This window comes from Penicillium paradoxum, assembly GCF_028828445.1.
Source record: "Penicillium paradoxum strain IBT 22861 chromosome Unknown utg000007l_segment0_segment0, whole genome shotgun sequence".
Classification (NCBI taxonomy): Eukaryota; Fungi; Ascomycota; class Eurotiomycetes; order Eurotiales; family Aspergillaceae; genus Penicillium; species Penicillium paradoxum.
In genome coordinates, this window is record NW_026643185.1 from 3,957,647 (window position 1) to 3,981,289 (window position 23,643).

General features: G+C 49.3%; 9 protein-coding genes across 9 annotated transcripts; 5 read left to right on the forward strand and 4 right to left on the reverse strand.

Moving 5' to 3' along the window:
- Positions 1-1,922: 1,922 nt before the first annotated feature.
- Positions 1,923-2,180, reverse strand: N7457_008993 (uncharacterized protein; the record flags this gene model as incomplete). Its single annotated transcript, XM_057180036.1, has 1 exon — positions 1,923-2,180. The coding sequence occupies one exon, from the start codon at positions 2,178-2,180 to the stop codon at positions 1,923-1,925; it is 258 nt and encodes an 85-aa protein (XP_057028422.1).
- Positions 2,181-3,181: 1,001 nt separating this feature from the next.
- N7457_008994 (putative choline transport protein) lies at positions 3,182-4,941 on the forward strand (the record flags this gene model as incomplete). Its single annotated transcript, XM_057180037.1, has 3 exons — positions 3,182-3,360; positions 3,417-4,045; positions 4,097-4,941. The coding sequence occupies 3 exons, from the start codon at positions 3,182-3,184 to the stop codon at positions 4,939-4,941; spliced, it is 1,653 nt and encodes a 550-aa protein (XP_057028423.1).
- Positions 4,942-5,262: 321 nt separating this feature from the next.
- On the reverse strand, positions 5,263-6,342 carry N7457_008995 (D-hexose-6-phosphate mutarotase; the record flags this gene model as incomplete). The annotated part of the gene is made up of 3 exons (XM_057180038.1): positions 5,263-5,649; positions 5,710-6,039; positions 6,100-6,342. The coding sequence occupies 3 exons, from the start codon at positions 6,340-6,342 to the stop codon at positions 5,263-5,265; spliced, it is 960 nt and encodes a 319-aa protein (XP_057028424.1).
- A 362-nt stretch (positions 6,343-6,704) lies between these two features.
- Positions 6,705-7,829, reverse strand: N7457_008996 (uncharacterized protein; the record flags this gene model as incomplete). Its single annotated transcript, XM_057180039.1, has 1 exon — positions 6,705-7,829. One exon carries the CDS (start codon positions 7,827-7,829, stop codon positions 6,705-6,707), a length of 1,125 nt encoding a protein of 374 aa, XP_057028425.1.
- Positions 7,830-8,406: 577 nt separating this feature from the next.
- On the reverse strand, positions 8,407-13,614 carry N7457_008997 (uncharacterized protein; the record flags this gene model as incomplete). Its single annotated transcript, XM_057180040.1, has 1 exon — positions 8,407-13,614. One exon carries the CDS (start codon positions 13,612-13,614, stop codon positions 8,407-8,409), a length of 5,208 nt encoding a protein of 1,735 aa, XP_057028426.1.
- Positions 13,615-14,390: 776 nt separating this feature from the next.
- N7457_008998 (synembryn) lies at positions 14,391-16,132 on the forward strand (the record flags this gene model as incomplete). Its single annotated transcript, XM_057180041.1, has 7 exons — positions 14,391-14,418; positions 14,487-14,561; positions 14,620-14,696; positions 14,758-14,916; positions 14,966-15,085; positions 15,136-15,977; positions 16,033-16,132. 7 exons carry the CDS (start codon positions 14,391-14,393, stop codon positions 16,130-16,132), a joined length of 1,401 nt encoding a protein of 466 aa, XP_057028427.1.
- Positions 16,133-16,608: 476 nt separating this feature from the next.
- N7457_008999 (polysaccharide biosynthesis domain-containing protein) lies at positions 16,609-17,249 on the forward strand (the record flags this gene model as incomplete). Its single annotated transcript, XM_057180042.1, has 4 exons — positions 16,609-16,653; positions 16,716-16,740; positions 16,817-17,135; positions 17,192-17,249. The coding sequence occupies 4 exons, from the start codon at positions 16,609-16,611 to the stop codon at positions 17,247-17,249; spliced, it is 447 nt and encodes a 148-aa protein (XP_057028428.1).
- Positions 17,250-18,021: 772 nt separating this feature from the next.
- On the forward strand, positions 18,022-22,350 carry N7457_009000 (ABC transporter ATP-binding protein; the record flags this gene model as incomplete). Its single annotated transcript, XM_057180043.1, has 5 exons — positions 18,022-18,479; positions 18,531-19,194; positions 19,250-21,239; positions 21,291-21,413; positions 21,464-22,350. 5 exons carry the CDS (start codon positions 18,022-18,024, stop codon positions 22,348-22,350), a joined length of 4,122 nt encoding a protein of 1,373 aa, XP_057028429.1.
- A 310-nt stretch (positions 22,351-22,660) lies between these two features.
- Positions 22,661-23,481, forward strand: N7457_009001 (uncharacterized protein; the record flags this gene model as incomplete). Its single annotated transcript, XM_057180044.1, has 2 exons — positions 22,661-23,062; positions 23,143-23,481. The coding sequence occupies 2 exons, from the start codon at positions 22,661-22,663 to the stop codon at positions 23,479-23,481; spliced, it is 741 nt and encodes a 246-aa protein (XP_057028430.1).
- Between the last annotated feature and the right edge of the window lie 162 nt (positions 23,482-23,643).

Genomic DNA, 23,643 nt, shown 5'->3' on the forward strand with positions numbered 1-23,643 from the left:
CTTCATAGATAGAGCTGACCCTCGGGCTAAGCCGAAGACCAAATTCTCAGCACTTTGTGGTATGACTCTTCCATGTATGAGTGCTGACAGAATGATCTACCGGAGTTTCCTGGCGAAAGGCATCAGTGGCAGGGTTGACCGGACGCCATGGCGTATTTACCGGTCCCCGGAGCAGATCTATGGATAATGGGGTTAAAATGAGCCAGTGGGCCGGTAATGGCGACCATTTCATCTAGTCGGTGAAAGGGGCCTCCTAGCCCTGGGGATGGATGATAATGCTGCTAACCGAGAACAGGGTTCAACGTCATGCATCGTGGCCTGTGAAATGCCGGCGCTGGGATTCACTTCGCTAAAAGCAAGGAAGAATGGGGACACCAACGCAAGGGATTTGCTCGACGCGCCAACCCCATCAGTGACAGTTGAGTTTGGAATGTAGATCCTCATGGCACCAGAGGTTTAACGCATCACATTCCTTTTTTTTTTTCGTCTTGCAAACCTTCTATTTCCCATGCCAAAAGGCTGGTCGAACCTGCGGCACCGAGTTTTCAAATCCATGCCCAATGTTGTGCAAATTGCGATGCACCGTACTATGCGCGATATCTGCAACAGGTTGATTTAAGCGAGATTGGTGTCACCCAGGACATGGGTTCCTCTATGGCATTTAATTCAGGACTATTGTTTTGGGCAAGAAAGTTTTCTGTATGCACAATACCGATAACTTCGTGATAGTGATAAGGGCAGAAGCAAACTAGTTGACAAGTCACATTCCATAGTGGATGCGTAGGAGCCCATCTACACGATGCAATTGGAGGTTTCGGGGCCCTGATTTGCAAGGTGGTCCAGCCCAATGTTGATATGGGCCCGGCGATGGAGATGGAAATAAACTCATTACGGAGCACCCGGGCTGAAAGGTCTCACGCGGATCCATGGCTTTTAACCTGCGCCTCATCTCGAGATTATTTTTACCACTTCTACTTCGGACGTTTATACTTAAGGTGGGTCTGACTATGATGTCTTAGACTGACTCGGATTTCTGTCGCCTTTTCATGTCCCTGGAGAATCCTGTGCAAACAGTGAACGGGAGCTGAAATGCAGATTATATCTGACCTGTATGTCCTTCGCAATCGAACCTGAACTAACACGACAGGTAGTCGTCTATTTATCCTTGACAGAGAGAAAACTGCACGTTCGTAGAAGGCTATGCTAGGCACTCATTCGGCCCAAAATTCCAACTGTGCACCCAGCTTGTGCATCGGCCTCGGAAAGCTTTTGCGCCAAATGAGATACATCCCAAAGGAGCCCCCCATTCCAAGCATCACCACATATATTTACACCAATATGAATGATGGACTCCGTACGCAGAATTAAAGTAAGCGTCCAATCGGTGTTAATCGTACGTAGTATGATGCGCTCAGATTTAACATCATCTTAAATTTAGCGTGGAGTACTGGCTCCATGTCTACTGGATCATTCAGAATAAGATACGGAAGCTAGCGAGATTGAATTATCTCGATGCGCCCAGAGTACTCCATACTTCATTCAGTCTTGTAATACAGCCAGGAATATCCAGTGAAATAACTCATAGATGGCCCATATTCCATCCGATCTACAGAGATATCTCCCCATGGCTCGCAGTATTACCAAAGAATCAGCTCAACCGAAATTCCATTTGTCCAAACCACCCTTTTTGCCCAATTCTAGGCTCCTAGATTCATGTTCGAGACCCCGGGCCATCCGTCGTCCAGGCGTAGCTTTCGAGGACCCAGGTTTGGAGTCTGTGCTGTCTTGCATTCTGGCTTCGGCGAAATCTCGCCAGGTCGCCCGGCCCGAACTTTCGAACTTTCGAACTTTCACCGAGTTTCTTTCGCCAGAGATGCGCGCGTTCCACGGATCTCTACTTTTTTTGTGTTTGGTTGTCTGAATCACGACGTGAGTTCGGGAGTAATCGGGTCTTTGGGTTCTTGCTTTCTCGGCCGGCCGGAACGAGGGGCATCGGCTAGCATGGCATCGCAGAGATTCCAGGGGACAGTATCCGGATCAAAACCTCGCTCCAGGGCCTTTCTGTATGTCGCATTGATTGTGCCTTTCGGAAGGCCAGTGATTTCCGTAATTCTAGAATTGCTCATTCCCATAGCTTTGCCAGCTACGGCTATGGAGCGCATACAAATATCGAAGCCCATGAGGGATTGGAGATGAATTCAGGTCAAAAAGGCACCCTTTCAGGCTGGGGAATCTGGACAGAGATGTTTACAGGGGGGAAAGAGGGGCAGCAGTGCAGATCACTGGGGATTTTGTACTTTACACGCTGACACACTTGTGGTGTGCATCAAAAAGGGGTTCAGGTCCTCCGTTGACCTGCAACTTTTGATAGGGATCTCTCTCGATTTATACAGATAGTAAGCTAAGCCTGATCTCTGGAGTACTCAAAAATCAGATCCCTCATATTGGAAATGATCGATCATCGGGGGCCATGTGGGCCATCAAGGGGGACCCTGATTGCGTGCATGGCGCAGGCAAATTGGATGTTATACAGGAGCATTGGAATGTGAAATATGATGATCAGTCTAGTCGAAAGAAGATTACTCCGTAGATGTAGAATCATGGTTTCAACATCAACTTGCAAGCACTCGGCTGTTTGGAGGCCGACTGCCCGGTTGACGCCCAACCCTAACGCCGGGGGTCAACCCCCTTACTTAGCCTCTGCAGTAACCCAACCCGGGAAGTGTGTTTCTGTTTCTTTGTTCTTGATGAAGGTCGCAAGAGAAATAACCTCTCTACTTGGCCAATGAAAATCTCTATCACATCCAACCCGGATTGGATAGGCGCAATTAAGCGGAGGTTTATTTCGAGCTCTTGCGCAACAGGGATACTATTGCCACTAACATACCTAGCTCACCATGCTAACTATATAGCTCAACACAGAACAAAGAAACAGTCGGGAAAATTATTAGACAGGTCATCTTTGCGTAAAATTTTCCACATGTAATTCACGTGGCGGCCATGAGTTGTCGGATATCTCATCCCATCTCACATTCCCCGGGTTGCGATACACCCGATTCTTTCTGTGCGCCCTGAACACTCTGTCAAGCGTAGTGGGGTGGCGTCGATCCCTTCTTTCGTTTTTCTTCTCCTTTCCTTGCCATGGATCAATTCCATTATTGAACATTGGCTGTAACCCCTCATGACGGACGACAAAATGGTGGTGTTCGCAAGGCAATTGTCCCAGGGCAGTGAAAAGTCCCCGAAAAGAGACACTGCACTGGATGCAGTACGGCTAGAATCTGCACTGGGTCATAAACAAGAGCTGTCGCGGAACTTTGGACTGTGGAGTTTGACCAGTTTGGGAATTGTCATTGCAAAGTAAGGATTCCGCAACATTGCCCCAAGTTGAACTTCGGTGGACTAACAATATCCAGTTCCTGGGCGTCAACAGGTGGTACAATTGTTGCTGCACTTCAAAATGGTGGCCCCATGGCCGTTTTGTACGGGCTGATCCTGGTCAGTGTTTTCTATACAGCCATCTCGGCTTCCTTAGCGGAACTTGCCTCGTCGATGCCTTCCGCTGGCGGTGTATACTACTGGTCATCGGTGTTGAGCCGCAGCCAGGGACGGGCAACGGGATTCTTCACTGGATATTTGAACGCTTGCGCCTGGCTGCTGTCTGCATCGTCCATGAGTTCCATGTTGGGAAACGAGGGTGTGGCCATGTATCTGCTCCGGAATCCAACAGTGAAGTGGAATTCCTGGCAGGTATTCATTGTGTTTCAGATTGTCAATTGGATGTGTTGCGCCATTGTGTGTTTTGGAAACCGATTCATTCCTCTAATCAACCGCGTCTCCCTCATTCTATCCATGTGTGGTCTCCTTACAACGGTGGTGGTTCTCGCCGTGATGCCGAAAAACCACGCCAGCAGCGCACAGGTCTGGACTGAGTACCACAATAACACGGGAGGTTGGTCAGATGGAGTGTGTTTCATGACCGGTCTCTTAAATGCTGCCTTTGCTGTTGGAGTTCCAGACTGTATCAGCCATTTATCAGAAGAAGGTATGCTGTTCACTGCCAAATAAAGCAACCACACACTGACTCATGGTTTAGTTCCCAAACCCGAAACCAAAGTCCCCCAAGGAATAATGCTCCAAATGCTCACGGCTTTTGTCACATCTTTCGTCTACCTTATCGCCCTCTTCTACTCCATCCAAGACCTAGACGCCGTCTTCGCAAGCAACATCGGCTTCTTCCCAACCGCCGAGATCTACCGACAAGCGACAGGCTCCAACGCAGGCGCAATCGGCCTGATCGCGGTACTTTTCCTAGCAACCTTCCCAACCCTAATTGGCACATTTGTGACAGGCGGTCGAATGTGGTGGAGTCTGGCGCGCGATAACGCAACGCCCTGTTCGAGCTATTTCGCCCAAGTCCACCCAACCCTAAAATGCCCTGTGCGTGCAACAGTCGCCATGGGCGCACTCGTCACCTGCCTGGGATGTATATACATTGGCAGCACGACGGCATTCCAAGCGTTGATCTCGTCATTCATCGTGCTGAGCTCGTTGTCCTATTTTGGTGCCATCCTCCCCCATGTCTTGTCCGGTCGTCAGAATATGGTCCCTGGGCCATTCTATATGGGACAGAATCTTGGGATGTTCGTTAATGTTGTTTCTTTGATATATATTTTGGTCACTGTGGTTTTCTTCTGTTTCCCATTTGTGATGCCGGCCACGGTTCAGAATATGAACTACACCAGTGTGATCACCGTGGGATTGATGGTCCTCACTGCGTTTTGGTGGTTCTTCCGTGGCAGACGCCAATACCATGGTCCGCATTATAGTTTTGAGGCTGCGGAGAGGTTGGCTGCCTATCAAGATGGCAAGGAGGGCCGTCGATCTTTTGTTGATACTATGAATGGACCAACCCCGCGTGTTGAACAGGGGGATGATTGATGATAACGAGAACCAGAAAAGGACTCTGGAGAGGCGGGAAAGGGACTGGCGTTTTTGTTTTTCTTGCTTTTTGATCATGTTTGATCTTGTCGAAGTACATGCACATGTATTTATATTTTAGCTAATATCCCATGGAAATGATAGGGATATTTGTATCAAATACATTACGCTCTCAACAGGAATCTAAGGGACAGTGTATATGTAAAGTTCAGACATGGCCACTAACTTAGTGGTCCTTCAATCTGGATATTGGGAATAAGCGTTCTAACATCATAACTATCGTGAAGAGAGATCATAAGAGCACAGCGTATCCTCCATTCTTCACAGGCGCGCTTGAATGCTCTGTCCACCCTCCCAGGCTTCTCCGGCCTCAAGGGTCTGCCAGCCAGACACCGAGCCGGCCTCCACACAGATCATGTTTTTGTAAGCCTCATCGGGTCCGAAATCGGCCATGCCCTTGGCCTTCTCAATCCATGGGTTCCAGACCACAATATCAGACAAAGCCTCCCGGGTGATCGAGAACAAAGGCTTGTCGTCCTTAGCAGAGGCAACGACAATGGGAACGGAGGGCTTGAGATCCTTATAAACGCGATCGGTTTCTTGTGTGATCGGCAACGCAGGGGACGATTCGGTGTGGGAGGTTCCTTGGAGGGTCTTATCGGAATACGTCTTGGATTCGAGGCCCTTGACACGGATATCGGAGATGTCCTATTTGCAAAAGTTCAAGTTAGTTGGAGATTGGACATGATGCAGAAGTATATGTCATACCGCAATCTTGAGATATGTGTGCATCAGAACCTGGAACTCGAAGTTCTGTTTGCCCTCATTGCGAACCTGCAGCGCCGTTTCCAACGAGTCCTTTGTGAGGGTAACACTGTACACCAGACCGAACTCATAGGGCCACGCCTCACGGAATTGCTCGGTCAGCATGGAATGCGACAGTCCGAAATCCAACTTCACGGTGAGATCGGTTTGATCGCTATCTCTTCCGGGCGCTTCCGAAGAGGACTTGCCCAAGAACTCCCAGTTGGAGTTACGAGCGAAGCCATGTTGTGGTAGAGGGGAGGTAGCGTGGTTCTGCGGCGGGGGACCGAAGACCTGGAGAATGAAGCAAGGTGGTTAGCTGTAGCTCAAGAAGCGGAGAAATTGTTCACATACCGGGAACACCAGAGGAATGCCGCCCCGGATGGGCTTGGAACCGTCCAGGTGAGCTTTCTCGCTGACGAACAGATGCTCCTTGCCATTTGCCTTCCACGAGGTCACGGTAGCACCATATAAGTGCACGGTCACTGACTGGCCGGTGGGCAGTGAAGCTTCAATAATGTTATCCTTGATGGAGAGGGAGGGCTGAGGGAGGGAAGCTCCCAGTCCAATGGCAGAGGGCTTGTTAGATCGGTCCATGATGCTGGAGGAATAGAGAAGGTGTGTTGAGAGGGGAAAGAGGCGGATGTCTCGTGTTCCACGTTGAAGTCATGGCGGGGGAGCTGGTTATCGGCCCCGCTTGTTTTGTTGACATCGGACCTTAGCTACCTGTTATGCACGACATTTCGGTTTCATGGGGATGTCTTGGAGTAAATTGGAGATTCGGTTATTCTTGCATGACCATTGGGAATACATTATAAATTGGGGGTTCGCGTTCCTTTGGAGCTACCAGAGTCGATCCAAATGCAACATATTTATCTGTATGGACCTACAGGCTTGATATAATTTACACTGTACACTTTTTGTCTAGATCAGCATCTATGCCCCCAATCAAGAATTGCCTACCCGTGTTGCATAAACGATGATCTGCTACCCTGCAGACTGACTCCCTCAATCCGCTTCATCTCATCCTCACTCAGTCGCCATCCAAGCGCCTGCATATCCTGCTCGGCTTGTTCGGCATCGCGCACGCCGACCAATGGCAGAACACCTTTATTGATGGAGTAATTAATCGCGACAGCAGGAACAGGCACGCGGCGCTCCTCGGCAATACCCTTTAAGACATTGATGGTGGGCTCCAACATATGCATGGGATAACTGCTGAAGCGCCGTCTCCGCTGAACCTCATTGAAGCGCGAGTATTTACCAGAAAGACGGCCCTCGGCCAGCGAGGCAAAGCCCTGAAAACAAATACTCCGCTTTTTGCATTCTCGGATCATGCCGCTGACTTCAGGCAAGCGCCGGACGATCGAATACTCGCACTGGCAGACGGAGAGCGGGACATCGTGCTTAGCCAGCTCGTCGGCCATCTTGATCATCTCTTTCGTGTCGTAGTTAGCAACTCCAACCGCACGCGTCATCCCAGATTCCACACATTCGGCCAAGCCCTTGGCGACAGTGGAGATTGTGCTAGGGTGGATAGGTCCCTGGACGAGGTAGATATCAACGTAGTCTAGTCTCAGGCGGACAAGGGAGTCCCGGAGCTTAGACTTGGGCCCGCCAGATTGCATGAGTGTGTTGGTCATGTCGGGCGTCGATAGCCACTTGGTCTGCACGACGAAGGAATTACGAGGCATTCCGTGGAATAAGGTCCCACAGATTCGCTCGCTCTCGCCGTCACCATAGGACTGCGCTGTATCCACGAAGGTCAATCCAACGGCCTTGAGTTTGGCCCATGCTGCGTGGATGCGTGGTAGATCTTGTGTGGGGTTGTAGTTGAAGGTTGCCTTGTCGCCCCATGACCATGCACCTATACTGATATAAGGAACGAGCACGTCCTTGCCACTCACACCGCGCAGCGCAATGCGGCTTTCGGAATTCGGGATCAGGTCGGCCGGGAGCATGTTGACCGGATCGCTGAGATAGGGATCTACCTCTTTAGGATGCGGTGAATGCATTCCCTGTGTGCCCGACATGCCGGCTGCTAGGCCGGCTTGCATCATATACTGAGTTCCTGGGGTGGCCATTGTGCCGACGAAAACCGTCAAGGTGGTATGTACATAGGACACCTGAATATTTGATCGGAAGGAATTTGCGTCGTATTGATTCGACCGACTTGACAAATCTGCCTTTTGATATATTAGTTAGGAAGGGTGGCACTCTTCGTCATCGTGACATTCCACCCGGGCAGTAAACTACCGGCACCTCCGGTTCAGACTCCAACTGGCCAGTACCGAATCTCATTGCCTCTCTCAGTGGTGGCGACCAAAAGAGGTTGGGAGCACGTGTGGAGGGAGGTGTAGACGTGGACTAGGTAGACTTAGTGTGGATGCGATCCTGCCCTAGGCCTTGGTCATTTCGTTTTCAATAGTCATAATGTTCCATATTTGGATTTTATTATACCCGCAGAAGACCCAAAGCGCGGAGAAGATAAAATACATCAAGACAAGAAATTCAGAGTCACGCAGGCCAAGACGATGAAATAGGCGCTGCGCTTCAGGCAATGAAGCCACATATAGGATGCAAGTGGGGAATAATGATGAGAAGGGGTCCAATATATATAAAAAAGTCATATCCAACAGTTTTCGCTGTAAACGCCATTCGCTATGCTGAAGTATTGTGTCGCGCTGATGCATTTTGCGCTTCACAACGGAGTTTGAAAAGAAGATCATCGACTTCGCGGAAAGCATTGGGGCCCAATGTCGTCAGCTTCATTTCATCCAAAAGGACTTTCAGAGATTGGGCGATCCCTCGTTCGCTAGTGTCTGATTTGGGTTCGGGAGATGTATCTTGGGTTTGAGTACCCGCAGTAACCACACTTGTGATTTGCTCAACAATGGCTCCGGATTGCTGAGGGGCATTTGTATCGAGGTCCATTTCAATGTCCGAGTTGAGAACGGGCTCGATGGGGCGCTCCATTTCAGAGGCTTGACTGGCAGTTGCCTCTTCGGTGGAAACGATGGGGATGTTCTGCTCCGCGTGTTCATCTGTAATAACACTCTCAGGTACAATGTCCAGGTCGATATGAGGTGGCAGGTGGTCGGTATCGCCATGACTTTGAGATAGGACGCTAGAAATTTGGGGTTCAGATACACATTCTTGTTGCTGAGACCTAGTTTTGCGGGGGCGGGTATCCGTAGAGACACTTTGGGGAGTGCTCGCAATGGAATTAGAACCAGATTGGTCCTGAAGACGGAGGGATTTGCGAGACCTTTTGGATGGTCGTGGGGTCTCACAATCCTGTGTAGGCTCCGCAACAGATTTTTCAGTTGCGGGAATTGACTCGGCAAGAGCTTTGTCCCCTTCTTTTCGTTGAGCGTTGCGTGCAGATCGACGAGTAGCAGTCGGTGACAATGATTTAGCTGGAGACACAGCCCGAGAGATGGCAGGGTGCAGGTGTGAATCATCGGGCTGCGATGGGGCGGCAACGACTGGGTCCTTGGCAGTGGAAAGCCGCGTCGACCTGCGCCTGTCGGTTTTTGCAGAGGAGGGAACTTGTTCTTCTTCCCGCTTTCTCTTCTTGGTAGATGCAGGTGGCTCCTCAGCAGGCTTTGCTCGTTTCGCATGATCTTTGTCGTCCATATCCACTGCCAGTTCCAAATCTAATCCAAGTTGAGATGCAATTTGCGTCTCAGTTTCCTCACTTGAGTCCATGAAATTATCCGGAAGAACATCAGGAGGTATTTCCATGGGTGGTTGAGGTTGATCATCAACAGGCTTAGACTGGCTTGGCTTTCTTTTCTTCTTGGAACTTGAGTTTGATTTACTCTTCCGAGTAGGCTGCGGAACAGGGGTTTTATCGGTGTCGAACTGTGATATTTGAGATGCCTCGGTTGTACTTGAATCTTTGCCAAGGGAAGACCGGAGATTCCGGCTGGGGGTCATATCATTTGCTCTAGGCGTCGCGTCGGCGTCGGCATCGGCGTCATTGTGATCATGAGCATCTTCCATCGAAATATCGACATTCTCTGTCGCAAGGCGGGAAGTAGCTGGGGTATTGACCGTTGACTGTTTTCCAGCATTAGCAGCCAGAGCCTTTCTGGCCTTCGCAGCCCTTCGCCGAGCACTTTTCGAGAGAGCTTTCCGAGGGCTTGGGGTTTGAGAATGGATTTGAGGTGGAGAGGATGGGAGATCAGTTTCAACTTCCACAGGAAGATGACTCAATGCGAGGGCGTCAGAATTAGCCGCGGGTGTCGGGTCTCTAGTTCCAGGTGTAGGAGATGAGCCGATGAAACCCTCTTCGTTCTCTGTTGGTGCGAGAGTGGGCGTCAAAGGAATTTCATTCAGTGATTCCCCAAGCTTGCGCAACTGGGGAGGGGTGTTGAAGCCCAATTCCCGTGAAGTACTAGCTGGCGACGAGGACTGAATGGATTCAATCATCGAAAACATTCCACGACGGTTTTTACGCTTGTGAGAAACCGAGAGGCCAGAAGCAATTTGCGCGTCTGTGGGCTGCTGGAAATTACTTGGTAACTGGGGTTCATTGAACTGTTCTGTTGAGTTGAGGTCCATGGGGTCGCCAGTCCGTATCACAGGCGGGGAAAGTTGAGAGGCTTGAGTCTGTAGTTGGAATTTCCGATCAAGTGCACCTTGCCTAGGAGGGAGGCCTTGCATCTGGATATCCTGACCACTGTCTTGCAGAGGCGAGGCTGCGCTCTGAATCCTGGACTCGGCAGCCTGCACGGTATCTGAAATGGTGCTTGGACTGACAAAATACTGCGAACCGGAGGTCAAATTCCAGAGTTCGACATACCTCTTGACTACTGACATGTGTGATGACTCCAATCCGGAACACACAATATGTTCGAATGTTTTGAAAGAAGATGAATCATGGAGAACCGAAGTTTGCAAGACATTGAGAGTAGCTGATGACAGTGCCTGACATGCGGTCAGAATCCGGCTGTCAACACCGCGGTCAACATTGAGTTTGTAGGAATCGTCTTTCAACCAAAGACTCAGTGGTAGCTGCAGGCTTTGGAGAACTTGGCATTGAAATTGTGGAATTCCAGACACCAAGAAAGAAGTCAACGCCTCGATGAAATCGGCAAGATCAAGGGCTTTTGATGAGCCAAAATCGTCATATGCACGTTGTAGTGTTTGGGCAGTCAACTCAATAAGTTGACGAGGGAAAAGATCATGAACCATAGGTTGCGTGCCGTCGTTATTTATCCCTAGACCGGTGCCCTGAAGGAAAGGTATAGACAAGGAATGACTGAGTAGTGAAGTTGAAGGAAGATAGATATCGTCAGAGGGAAGACGGATCAGACGTTCGGCCATGGGTTCCACAATGATTGAGGCAACAGCTTGGTTCCCTTTCTCTGTTCGAACCACGCGAACGAAAGATTCTAGCAAATGTGACCACTGTTTGAAAGTGGATGCAGATGCGACGCCGAACGAGAGAATCCTGATGATATTTTCATAATCACGGGATACAGAGCCGTCACGCTCACGAGCAGATTCTATAGGAAACGACTGCAATGTATTTGCGGCTGTTTGGGCAGTGGCGCTCCAAACCATCTCCGAAAGTTGAGGCACACAGGGGATAGCACTCGTTCTCGTAGTGGTCAATTCTGCACACTGTTGTAGAAGCTCGAGACGGGATCCACGGGACATTCTGCTGTTGCATGCCGTTTCGATATTACTCAAGACTAACCGTGTATAGGCCTGGTTTGGTAAGATCGTCCCTGTGGTACAACTGAGAATCCGAAGAAGATGAAGAAGAGGGCCTTCGGGAGCCGTATTTCCTGGTGGAGGTGCCACGGTGTTCGTGGATTCATCCGCATTTCGCAAAAGAAGTTTTTCGGTAAATGGAATACTTCCAAGGGAGCCAGTCATTGAGGTGGACAGGAATTGGAATCTTTCAAAGAAAACATCTGCACTATCGGCGTTCAAAGAGGGCGGGCCTGCAGTCCAAAGGCGATGCAACAGACCCCAGACGCTGGCAATAGCTTGCGTTGATTCCCCAGAGGGAGTGATTTCTTTGCTGGAGGCAAATGATAGAGCATTGGATAGACTTTTCCAGGCCAATGCCACGTGTGATGTGCCAACCGCATCATCGATCCAAACTGAAGCCTTGAAAAGATGTTCAAAAACATTGAGAATCGAGGTAATTCTTGATCGAACCCATTTGCTGTCAACTGCAGGGAGTTCCTCGGCTTCTATCCTGGTGGTGTCATTGATTCGATTTTCAGTCCAGATCTTAGCTTGTGTGCTCCACAGCAGATTAGTCAATATGCGCGAGAGACAATCGCTGAGCCCCGGAAACAATGAGAAGATTCCCGAAGACGGAATAAGCACATATTCCTCCCATATGATATCCAGGTGCTGGTATGAAGCCGAAGGGCGGAAAGTATAGTACAGTAGGTTGTGGTAGCTCGTTAGAGCAAGCATAGTGGGCGGTGAGCCTGACTTGTCGATTTTGTCGGTCTTCTTGCGGTCAAATTGGGAGAGTACTGGCTTTCCCAGCATCTTCAGCAGCGATCGACTTGTCGATTCGTTAGGACTGACAGCAAAGACAAATCGATTCCATCCCACGATTGCCTGTGCTTTTATTGCTGCTTCGCTGCAATTGAAACACTTCTGAAGTACTAGAACCCATTCCTTGAAATGATCCCACTGCTCCAGATTGTATCTTTTGCTCCGGAGCAGAAGAATGATGATACTCCAGATCTGAGGAACATGCACACCACTATCCACTGTCGGCATCATTCGAGTCATGCGCTCACGAACCTCCGTTACAAGCTTGCGGTCGTGGTCAAGAGGCCGGTCGAAAAGATCACGGATGTTTTTGGACAGTATAGTATTTGGACCGGCTTCGGTAGCCACCTGGAAGCCTAAAGCGATCGCTTTTGACCTTGTATCTTTCAAATGATGGAGCAGCGCAAATATAAGGTGTTCAACCCATAGGCTTGATTGGGAGATGAAGCTGGACTTGGCTTGACTCAGCAGCCGTTGATAGATGTTCAATCGATGGGAAACAATTGCGTTGCCACTGATATTCTTGGTGATGTCTTGCAGTACAGTCAGAAGACGAATAACACGCGCACTGGTCATAATCTTCGGGCCGAAGTTTTGTGTAGACAATATGGACATGTAGTGCGTCAAAACAGATTTAGGTGCCTTGACCTCGTGGAGGCAAGTGATCGAGTGGTCGACCAAGAAAGTTTTGAATTCCTCCGAGAGTTGTGTCGAGATTTGTGGATGCCAAACAAATGCGGCCGACAACTTGAGAGCTTGATTGACAAGATTGATATCAAGAGGGACGCCGTTCGTAAGCTCCCGATTCACATCCCGCTGAATGAACTCGGTTATGAGATTTAATTTTTCCGCAATATCATGACCAGCCGGCAATCCATCATACGTGCGCAATGCGCCAAAGAATTGCATATAAGCATCGAGTCGGGAGCTCATCGACTCGCCGGCCAGTTGTTGAATGACCGATTCGAGCAGCATGGCAAGCGATTCAGTGGTGAATGTATCGACATTGGGCGACCATACAGGGATCGGCGACTGTGTTGCTTTGAGGATCGATTTCGTGGGCTTGGAGTCCGTGGATGAAGGGATAGTCTTGTGGTCTGGAGCTGATTTCATGACACTAGCAAAGGTCGGTGGTTTGATGTACTTGGGCCATGGCGAGAAATTCACTTTCTTTGAGCTGCGGCTGGAGGGGCCAGCTGCCCCCGATTCCAGTGCCGAAAATGTCGATTCCTTGGGTGTTTGAACAACGACCGGCGACTCGATGTTCTCGTCAATCACGATGCGCGAACCTGTCCTTGGGGGTGTAGGCGGACGAGCAGAGAGAATCTCCACCATGATTCAGACAAAAAGTGTAAAGAAGGAAAGGAAGCAAGAGTCAAAGGTCATTGCTGGAAGGGATGCTATTCACGCCCTGGCCATGACCTGTTGATCGGTTAAATTGTAGAATCAAGAAGCCACCTTAAGAAACCTGAGAAAACTAAGTTCAGGTTTCCGACGCGCCGCGATGCGCGTAAAGTGTCACCGCCTGAGGCGACGAGGCATCAACACACGGGAGCAGTTGTCGTCGCATCGTCAATGAAACGCGAGTAGATGGAAAATATCGGCCTGGATAGTTTCTATCAGCATTTGGCCTTTCTAGTATTCGATGTTTCACTTGATTGCGGTCGATTACCGCAGACTTCGGTATACTTAGCACTCCCTGCTGTAGAGTTCACCAAGATCTGGCATCATATAGGGACCGAGCTTCAATTGTAAACGATAGAATGTGGTTTCCTTAATTATGTGTTCATAAAGTGTAGCCATTGTCTCATTTGGTATAGTTTCTCGCAGATGGAGAACGTTCTTAGCCAGAGACGCTCGAGTGGGGTGCTGCTAAATAATTTATGACGATTTGCACTTGACTTCCCCGCGTCGCTTGCTCTCGTCTTTCCCTCTGTTCCTTTGAGGGTATCCTGCAAATCAGCTGCGGTGTGGCCCTATTGCTATGTTGTAACGGGGATTTTACTTCCGCACGAGACATCAGTGACTCCAATTCCGCAGCTCGCAGCTCGCAGCCCGCAGTAACCCCCTACCCACGCAGAACATTTGAGTCGGCCCGAGCTTAGATTAGCATGTCGTTTCTTCAGATGCAAGGACAAGGTATCTTTCGACGATTTTGAAGGTCAAATCCAGCTAGCAGATTGGCTGATTCTAGTCTGGGGTTACAGCGAAACTGCAGCAGGTGACGCAGCTGCTCAAGTCTCTCGAGAAAGACCTACAAGAGAACAACCTCTCCACGCCAGGTACGTCGGATGTGATAAACAATCTAATGGATTGAGCCACACTGACCCAATGCATTAGCCAAAGTTCAAACTCTCCTCCAGCTCCGACAGCACGGGACGAATCCTACCAACGCAGAACCGATCTATTCACAGAATGTATGAGCGCAACCGATGAAGCCATCCGCCGGAAAATATAGCCAATTTTGATGATTTCTAGGGCATAAATATCTTGGTGCGCTATGGCGTTGAGGGAGAGACTCCCGACGTACGGCGAGCGGCCTTACGTTGTGTTGCAAATGCGCTTTTGCTTGACCCCAAAATGCGCCAGGCTTTTGTCGACACGGGATATAGCGGAAAGCTAGCAGATAAGCTCAAGGTACGCCCCCAGCAGATGAAGCATTGATGTCGAAGCTGATATTGAGTAGACCGACGAATCAGAAGACGAGATGGTCACAAGTCGGATATTGTTCTATGCGACCTATGACACAACACTGGATTTCAAGGACTTAATCAAGAACCACGCATTGGGAGATAACGTCAACTACGTAAGTTGCTAACCATACTCAAACCTTGCTCAACGTGCTGACAAGTATAGCAATTGGACCGTCATGCGAAGCAGTTTCCCAAGTCGGAACGAAAACCGTTGACACAAATGGATGAATTGGCACTAACAGATACACTCAAGTTGATATACAACATCTCCAAGATGTTTCCAGATCTTGCTGCTGACTTCTCCCCGTCAATTCCTCACATTCTGAAGATTTTAAGTCGTATTGAGATCCCAGCAAAGCCCCTGGATGGGCTCGTTGGCTGTTTGCTTAATGCATTGTCTATCCTTGATTTGGAGGAAAAGAAAAGCAAGATCTTCGAGAGCAGCCCCCTGTTCCCGACATTCAACCAGAACCACAACGTGGATAGGCTAGTCAATATCTTGGACCAGGCTATCTCCTCGTATAGCCCCGAGGAACTGGAGTCGAAGGCAGTCCCGTTACTATATTCACTTATTGCCACCTACGAAGTGGCACCCGATGGAACTCGCAAGCACATGCAGGGGCTTCTTTTGCCCGAGGATAGTGACCGCACCGTTCCAATTGGACAGTCTGACACACTTTCCTCAAGGCTCCTCAAGCTCTCCTCGACTCACTTTGCGAACCTCAAAGTTACCATTTCCGAGCTGATGTTTGTGCTCTCAGGTAAGGATGCTGAGACCCTGACTAAGAACATTGGCTATGGCTTCGCTGCTGGTTTCCTGGCCGCACGCGGCATTGAAATGCCACAGAGTGCTCGTGAGACACATTCAATCAACGAGGACCCTTCGACTGCTCGTAATCCGATTACTGGGCAGAGGTGGGCCGCTGAGCCACAGGATCCTGGTCCGCCTATGACCCGGGAGGAGAAGGAGCGTGAGGCCGAGAGACTCTTTGTGTTGTTTGAGAGGTTAGTACATCCTGAACAAGGTATCTAGCGCTATTACTAATGATGCCCATCGCAGAGCAAAAGCAAATGGCCTTCTCAATGTCGAGAACCCTGTGACTCAGGCTTTCCATGAGGGAAGGTTCGAAGAACTTCCAGATGATTCTGACAGTGACTAGACATTGCTTTCGCCTCGGTATTGTATTCGGCGTGGCCACCTAGCCTATCGGAGTTTCCATTGGACAATTTGTGAATTTGGCCCATGTGTGCATGGATTATACCCTTTAGTAGATCTCCGTGGATCTAGGAATGCTGGTGTGCATTGATGAACCATCAGGGTTCTTGTGGTTGAATGTAAATTAGGTAGATCCCCTGGATTTCTGTGAGATTGAATGAAATACCTATAAGCAAATATAGCTGCGCAGCATAGTATACATAGATGTAGGCGTTGATATGGGTTGTTCCTGGGAAAGGTAATACCCCCCCAGAGCGGAATGACGTTATGCAAGGCGGACTGGACATGGAGCTGCTCTCCGCCCGTCAAAAAAATTATGCGCGGGGCATTTAACACTCCCACTTGCCTCCCTCCCCGCTCGTTATAACACCCGTTTCCTTGTCCATATTTCACATAAGTCGCTGGAATTCAACCGTCAAAATGTCGAAGGCTTTCAACCCCGAGGAGGCTGAGAACCTGGAGGATGTACGATCCCCCCTCATGTTGACCAATAACCAAAGAACCTTGAGCGCTAATAATCGCAACAGATGGAGAAGCAGTTCGCCGTTAAGGGTCAGTCGCGCATCGATCTCTATTCCAATCAAATCTTCGAAAATTTCAGAATATTAATGGTCTCGGATAATAATAGCCGTTGAACATCTCATGACATACTGGGCTATTTTGGAGAAGGTCAAGGGTTCGCAGCTCCGCTTGACCAAGCAGGACAACGAGATCTACGAATCTTTCATTGAGGCATTCCCCGATTTCGACCCCGCCGGTACCCTTGTCGAAGATGAGATGAAGAGCAAGGCCGGCAAGGAGAAGTGGCGCAACTGGATGATGAAGTGGGAGAAGATCGACGACTTCAACTTTGGCACCATCATCCGGACCCGCGCAGATGCCGAGTATGACCAGGATACCACCATCTTCGGTGTGCGCATGCAGTTCTATGCCGTTGAGATCGCCAGGTGAGTCCCGAACGGGGTTGGTTGAGTCATGCACGAAAACTAATGATGTTTTCCAGAAACCGCGCCGGCCTGAACGATTGGATTTACGAGAAGGCCCAGAAGGCCAGCTCTTGATTATAACAAGCGCCTCATTGCTGCTTCTCTTGAACTTGAAGACAGTTCCACATCCGGGCTGATTTGGCCGACGGCATTTGCGTCTTTCATTGTAGCGCGGGTCATGAACGGCCTTGACACTGGGATACTGCTTGCAATGCTCTGCAATATCAAAGTTCAAGGTCGAGTATTACGATAAAAGCGTGGTAATACCCCATAGATATTTGGTTTTGATTTACCATCGAACCAAGTCAATCGCACCCAAATGTAGATTAACTGTTCACCGAAACTTGCACAGCCTGTGGGCATTGGGTCCAAAATATACCCCGAATAAAATATTATCTTCAATGGTGCTTTGTTTCTTGCCTCGAGTTGCTAGAATCCCGGGTGGGTGATTAACGTGAGCTTGCCCCTCCGGCACTCAGTAAGTTTACCTTCACCTTCTCTTGGGCAGTGATAAATCCTGATTACAAGGGGAGAATGTATTCGTCTCTGGAGAGCAGGAGAACTATGAATGGCACATTTATCTCACATGCCTCGCAACAATGTCGGAGTATCAGCGTCTTTGTTCTCCCCCTCCCCCTTCAATGTTACTCCATTTGGCTATTTCTTAGTATTGTTCTTTTCGTGGATTGTCTTTATGGAACAATATTGACAGTATCATGATGGCTCTTTCGTGTCTATCTGTGTCTTCTCCTTTTTTACGCCACTGCTATGGGACTATAGCATTTGACGAAAATTCCCCGCGTGTCCCATCAAGTCTTCGATGTGACCTTCAAGTCTTTCGGAAAGGATGTGGCCTAAACGCAAGACTTCTGGTCAGGTTGACACTAAAGAAGAAAAGCCTCCCGAGATTGACTCAGGATGGAAGTCCTTGTTTGCGTTCACGACTCGAAGACATCTACCGACTCTCATACTCGGGTCTATCTTCGCCCTGGTTGCGAGTTGTGTTACGCCGGCGCTCGCAGTCTTCCTCGGCAATGTTTTTGATGCATTTAATTCTTTTGGTGCTCAAAAGACCGATGCCCAAGAGCTTAGCAACAAAATTATCACAAATTGTTTCGGGATGATAGGACTGGGCACGGCTGGTTGGTTCTTGAACGGTGGATACTATGCTCTGTTCGTTGTGTTTGGGGAAATGCAAGCCTGCAATATTCGAAGCCAAGTGTTTCTGAAGTTGCTCAGGCACGACGTTGAATGGTTTGAGGCCAAAAGTGAAGGCTCAGGGGCATTGCTGTCGGGAATCCAAGCGTCAGTTTGCCATTATCCTCGCTGAAAGTTTCTCTCTAACATTGGTATTAGATACATCCACGAAATGCAAATGGCAACTTCGCAGCCGCTCGGCCTCGTACTACAATACTCGTGCCGCTCACTAGCTTCGCTAGGACTAGGCTTTTACACATCATGGAGCCTCTCTCTAGTAACCCTTGCGGGCATCCCCATCTTTACTTCGATTATCGGGTTCCTCTCTTCCAGAATGAAGTTCAGTATCACCGCACAACAGGTCGAGCTCACGGAGGCTTCCAAAGTTGCTAACAATGCAATCACGAATATCGATACAGTCAAATGCCTCAATGGACAAGCCTTTGAGCATGGGAACTTTGCCGAGCGGATTGAGAGATCCGCCACACATTACCTTCGACAAGCTCGGTTGAATGCTTTACAAGTTGCGTTCATCCGGTGGATGATGTTCGCTATGTTTGTACAGGGATTTTGGTATGGAAGCTCGCTTGCTCGTGCTGAAAAGCTCACGTCGGGAGAAGTGCTCAGAACCTTCTGGGCCTGCCTGACCGCAGCCCAGTCCATCGAGCAGATTCTGCCGCAGATGATCGTAATGGAAAAAGGGAAAGTCGCTGGAGTGGCCCTCAAAGCCATAATACAGAGCCACAGAGAAGATAATATCATTACTGGGGTGGAGGGAAAACGCTATCCGGAGCATTGCGAAGGTGATATCGAGGTCAAAAACGTGAGTTCACTCTTTAACTCAGTTCTAACCTGGACACTAACGATCAACCTTCAAGGTATCATTTTCATACCCCAGCCAGCCCGATCAATGTGTCCTCAAGCCCTCAAGCTTCTTCTTCCCTGCGGGAGAGACAACATTTGTGATTGGGAAAAGCGGCTCCGGCAAGAGTACTCTCAGCCAATTGTTGATGCGATTCTACTTACCAACCTCCGGAGATATTCTAATTGATCACATTCCAATGCAAGAACTTGATATCAACTGGATCCGGAACAACATCACTCTGGTGGAGCAAAAGAGTGTTCTCTTCAATGAGTCTGTCATCACCAACATCGCCTTTGGTCGCCAGGATCATGAATCCGTTGGAGAGCAAGACGTCAAAAATCCGATTGAGCTAGCCATGCTAGAGAACACGATAGCTGGTCTCCCAAAAGGACTTGATACCTGCGTAGGCCCGGGCGGAACATTTTTGAGTGGTGGTCAAAGGCAACGAGTCGCAATTGCTAGAGCAAAGTTACGCGACACCCCGATCCTGATCCTGGACGAACCCACTAGTGCTCTTGATCACGAAAACCGAGTCGCAGTGATGAAGGCAATCCGTGAATGGAGGAAAGGCAAGACCACCATTATCATAACTCATGATATGTCACAAATACAGGAACGGGACTTCCTGTACATCCTCGAACAGGGCTCAATCGTGAAATCAGGCTACAGATATGTAGTTGAGGCTAGTGCAGGGAGCGAGAAGTATTTCCCTGCAAAGCTTAGGGAAAGCCGAGAGGACAAGACTAGGAAAAGCACAGCTTTGGATGATATGGATGATGCGTGGGACGACTCATCGTCGGAGGGCTGGGACAACTTACGGGTCCCAATGGCTTCATTCGGACTCCGTCGTTCCCGGACATCCTGGGCGCATGGCCATATCCCTCCAAGTCTTCGCTCAGGCTCACTGGACTTGACCTCCAGGCGCAATTCGGAGTATTTTGTCAGAGGTAGGGTTTCCCCCAGATCGCCCTTGCAAGATTGGAGCAAACGCTTGTCTTTCATGGCAGAAGTACCAGGTTCCCGCAAAGACCCCAAAGGAATGACCACCGAATTTCCTGCGGAAGAAGTCGAACTGGTTCAGATCGATGATCATCGGTCCAGGTCGGATCAATGCCCTCCCCAACATACTAGCGAACCTCCGTCGGGTCTAGAACACAGCAAAAAGTCACATCGCCATCGAAAGAAACCAAAAGAGTGGGACATGGAGAAAGAGGAGATGACGCCGCTCTCTCATATCATGGGCACTATTCTCTCGACTCTGACTCTTCGGCAGCGAGTCATTCTCTTTCTAGGATTCGCAGCAGCACTGGTCCATGCAAGCGCAACGCCGATGTTCTCATATTGTTTGTCGCAGCTATTTGGAACGTTTTATTCTGGATCCAATAGTGAACACTTAACAATGACATGGTCACTGGCTGTGCTAGGAGTGTCCTTCGGGGATGGTCTTGCGTCCTTTTTCATGCATTACTTCCTGGAAATATGCGCCGAAGCTTGGATGGACTCCTTTAGAAAGAATGCTTTCCAACGTATTCTCGATCAGCCACGAGCATGGTTTGAGAAGGATGGCAATGGATCTTTGAGACTCACCTCATCTCTCGACCAGAATGGAGAAGACATGCGAAACTTACTCGGCCGTTTTGCTGGCCTTGTGGTTGTTGCTGCTGCAATTACTGTCATGGCAATTATCTGGAGCTTGGTTGTCTGCTGGAAATTGACACTCGTTGCTCTTTCGTGTGGACCGGTCATCTATGTGATCACCCGGGGCTTTGAGGGAACCAATGGATTATGGGAAAGACGATGCAACGATGCGAACAATATCGCCGCCGATATCTTTACTGAGGCCTTTTCGGAGATCCGTACCGTTAGGACTTTGACACTTGAAGGACATTTCCATCGCAAACAAGCCAACGCGATCGCACGGTGCTTGTTTCTGGGTTTGAAACGTGCCATTTATACAGGCATGCTTTTCGGTCTGGTGGAATCAACTGTCGTATTTTCAACAGGTAAGCACGCCAATGACCTTCTTGTTCAGTACTACTCTAACTTTCTCGAAGCTTTGATCTTCTACTATGGAGCGGTACTTGCAGCATCTCGCGAGTTCAATGTGAACGATGTCATGATGGTCTTTTCAATGCTCCTTTTCAGTATTGGATACGCAGCCCAGATTCTCTCGTGGAGTTTGTACGCCCCCAAGCACTTCGAGAATATCGTACTGACTTATGTATAGTTCCACAAATCAACGGCTCTCGGGAGATAGCCACAAATCTCATTCGACTCGCGAGGCTACCACAAGATGGATCCCACGAGCATCTTGGCAGCCTGACAGTTCCAAGTCTCACACCTATCACCCTGACCAAGGTGAATTTCCGATATCCCTCTCGGCCAAATACCATAGTTTTGAAGGACCTCTCAATCTCAATCCCACGCAATTCCTGTACGGCGCTCGTAGGACGATCTGGGTCAGGCAAATCGACAATCGCATCGTTGCTCCTAGCGCTTTACGAGGCCCCGGTATCCGCCACCGGGACATCAACAGTGGCACTTGGTGGTGCAGATATTCTCCGCCTGCATGTGCCGACTCTCCGCTCACAGATCTCCATCGTATCGCAGCAGCCCACGATTTTCCCGGGCACCATCCATGAAAACATCAGTTACGGTCTTGACCAGTACTCACCCATGGCGTCGTCGCACAGTGTCCGCACTGCAGCTCAAGGAGCAGGAATAGATGACTTCATATCTTCGCTCCCTCGGGGTTACAATACTGTGATTGGAGACGGCGGAGTTGGCTTTTCAGGTGGCCAAAAGCAGCGCGTAGTTATTGCACGAGCTCTTCTGCGTCGACCCCAGATCTTGATACTTGATGAAGCGACATCTAGTCTGGATCCCGCCGGTGCCGAGATCGTGCGCCGAACAGTGCAAAAGTTAGTGGCTGAGCGTAAGGGGCTTACTGTCATCATTATCACACACGCAAAGGAAATGATCGAGATCGCAAATCACGTCGTTGTGCTGGATCAGGGAGTTGTCGTTGAGGACGGCCCATATCGAGTTCTGGCAAAAAGGAAGAATGGAAAGTTATACGCCTTGCTCAGTGATCCAGAAGAAGTGGGTGGATAGTCAGATTGCTTCCGGTAGTCGTTAGTCGTGAGAGACATTTGTTTCAATTTTTATCCTTTCTCTTGTAACGACAGATTGATATCATCCCGATAATATCAATCTCAAACCCAGATTCTTCATAATTATATAGTATGCCACTATAGGCTGGTGATGATGTTGGCTAACAGGTAAAACCCAGAAAACTGCTAAAACCTCGCGGATTGCGAGCAGATTTCTTGGCGGATATATTCATCCCGCTACAACGCATCACCCTTGAGGAAGAGCGCCACATTCATCAATCTCCTCATCTTCCACATCAATGGAGGAGACAATGTCCAAGCCGACTCTAATTTTCGCGCCGGGCGCGTGGTACCCATCCACCATCTTCAACCCAATCATCGAGCGGCTCTCCGACTACACCTGCCACAGTGTCGCGTTCCCCTCTATCGAGCAAGCCAGCTCAGTCACCGATCTCCAGCCCGACATTGAAGCTGTGCGATCTATCACCCAGCAGGAAGCAGATGCTGGCCATGACATTGTCATCATCGCGCACAGCTGGGCCGGACTACCGGTAAGCAGCGCGTTAGACGGACTGAGCAAGTCAGAGCGCGAAGCAGCCGGCCAAAAAGGCGGCGTCGTGAAACTCATCTTTATTGCTGCTTTCCTACCTGTCATTGGAGAGGGTCTGATCAACGCTTTTGGTGGCACGCCTCCGCCGTGGTACGTGCTCGATGTAAGTTGCCCGCTGTTGTCTTTTTGCGCTTAACAATTTGCGATGTGGTTATGTTCGTGCTTTACTCATATTTATCCTAGGAGGAGAATGGGACCGTGACTACGAGTGACCCGCTCATACTATTTTTCCGAGATGTTCCTGATGGCGAAGAGTGGGTTAAGCTTCTGAAGCCACATTCTTGGGCGACTCAGATTGCGCCTGCTACCGGTACAGCATACATGAATATCCCCTCTACTTATCTTCTTACCGAGGAGGATCTCACGACTCCGTTCCCTGTTCAGCGGGTATTTGTTGAACGGGCGCGACGAAAGGGCGCGCAGATTGAAACCGAGAATATCAAGACTGGGCACACGCCGTGGTTGGTCTTGCCGGATGAGTTGGTTGCTTACATCAAGAAGCATACTGGAGACTCGGCATAGGGAACGTGATTTTTCTTACCATGATGCAGGTCATCTTTTGAATTACAGGCATTCTTCTTTCTGTATGGGCGCGAGGAATCGAATATAGTATGTAACATAAAATCAAATTGACCTGGTTCGTATATACAAGATCATTTACAATATACGACAGCAAAGAACCAA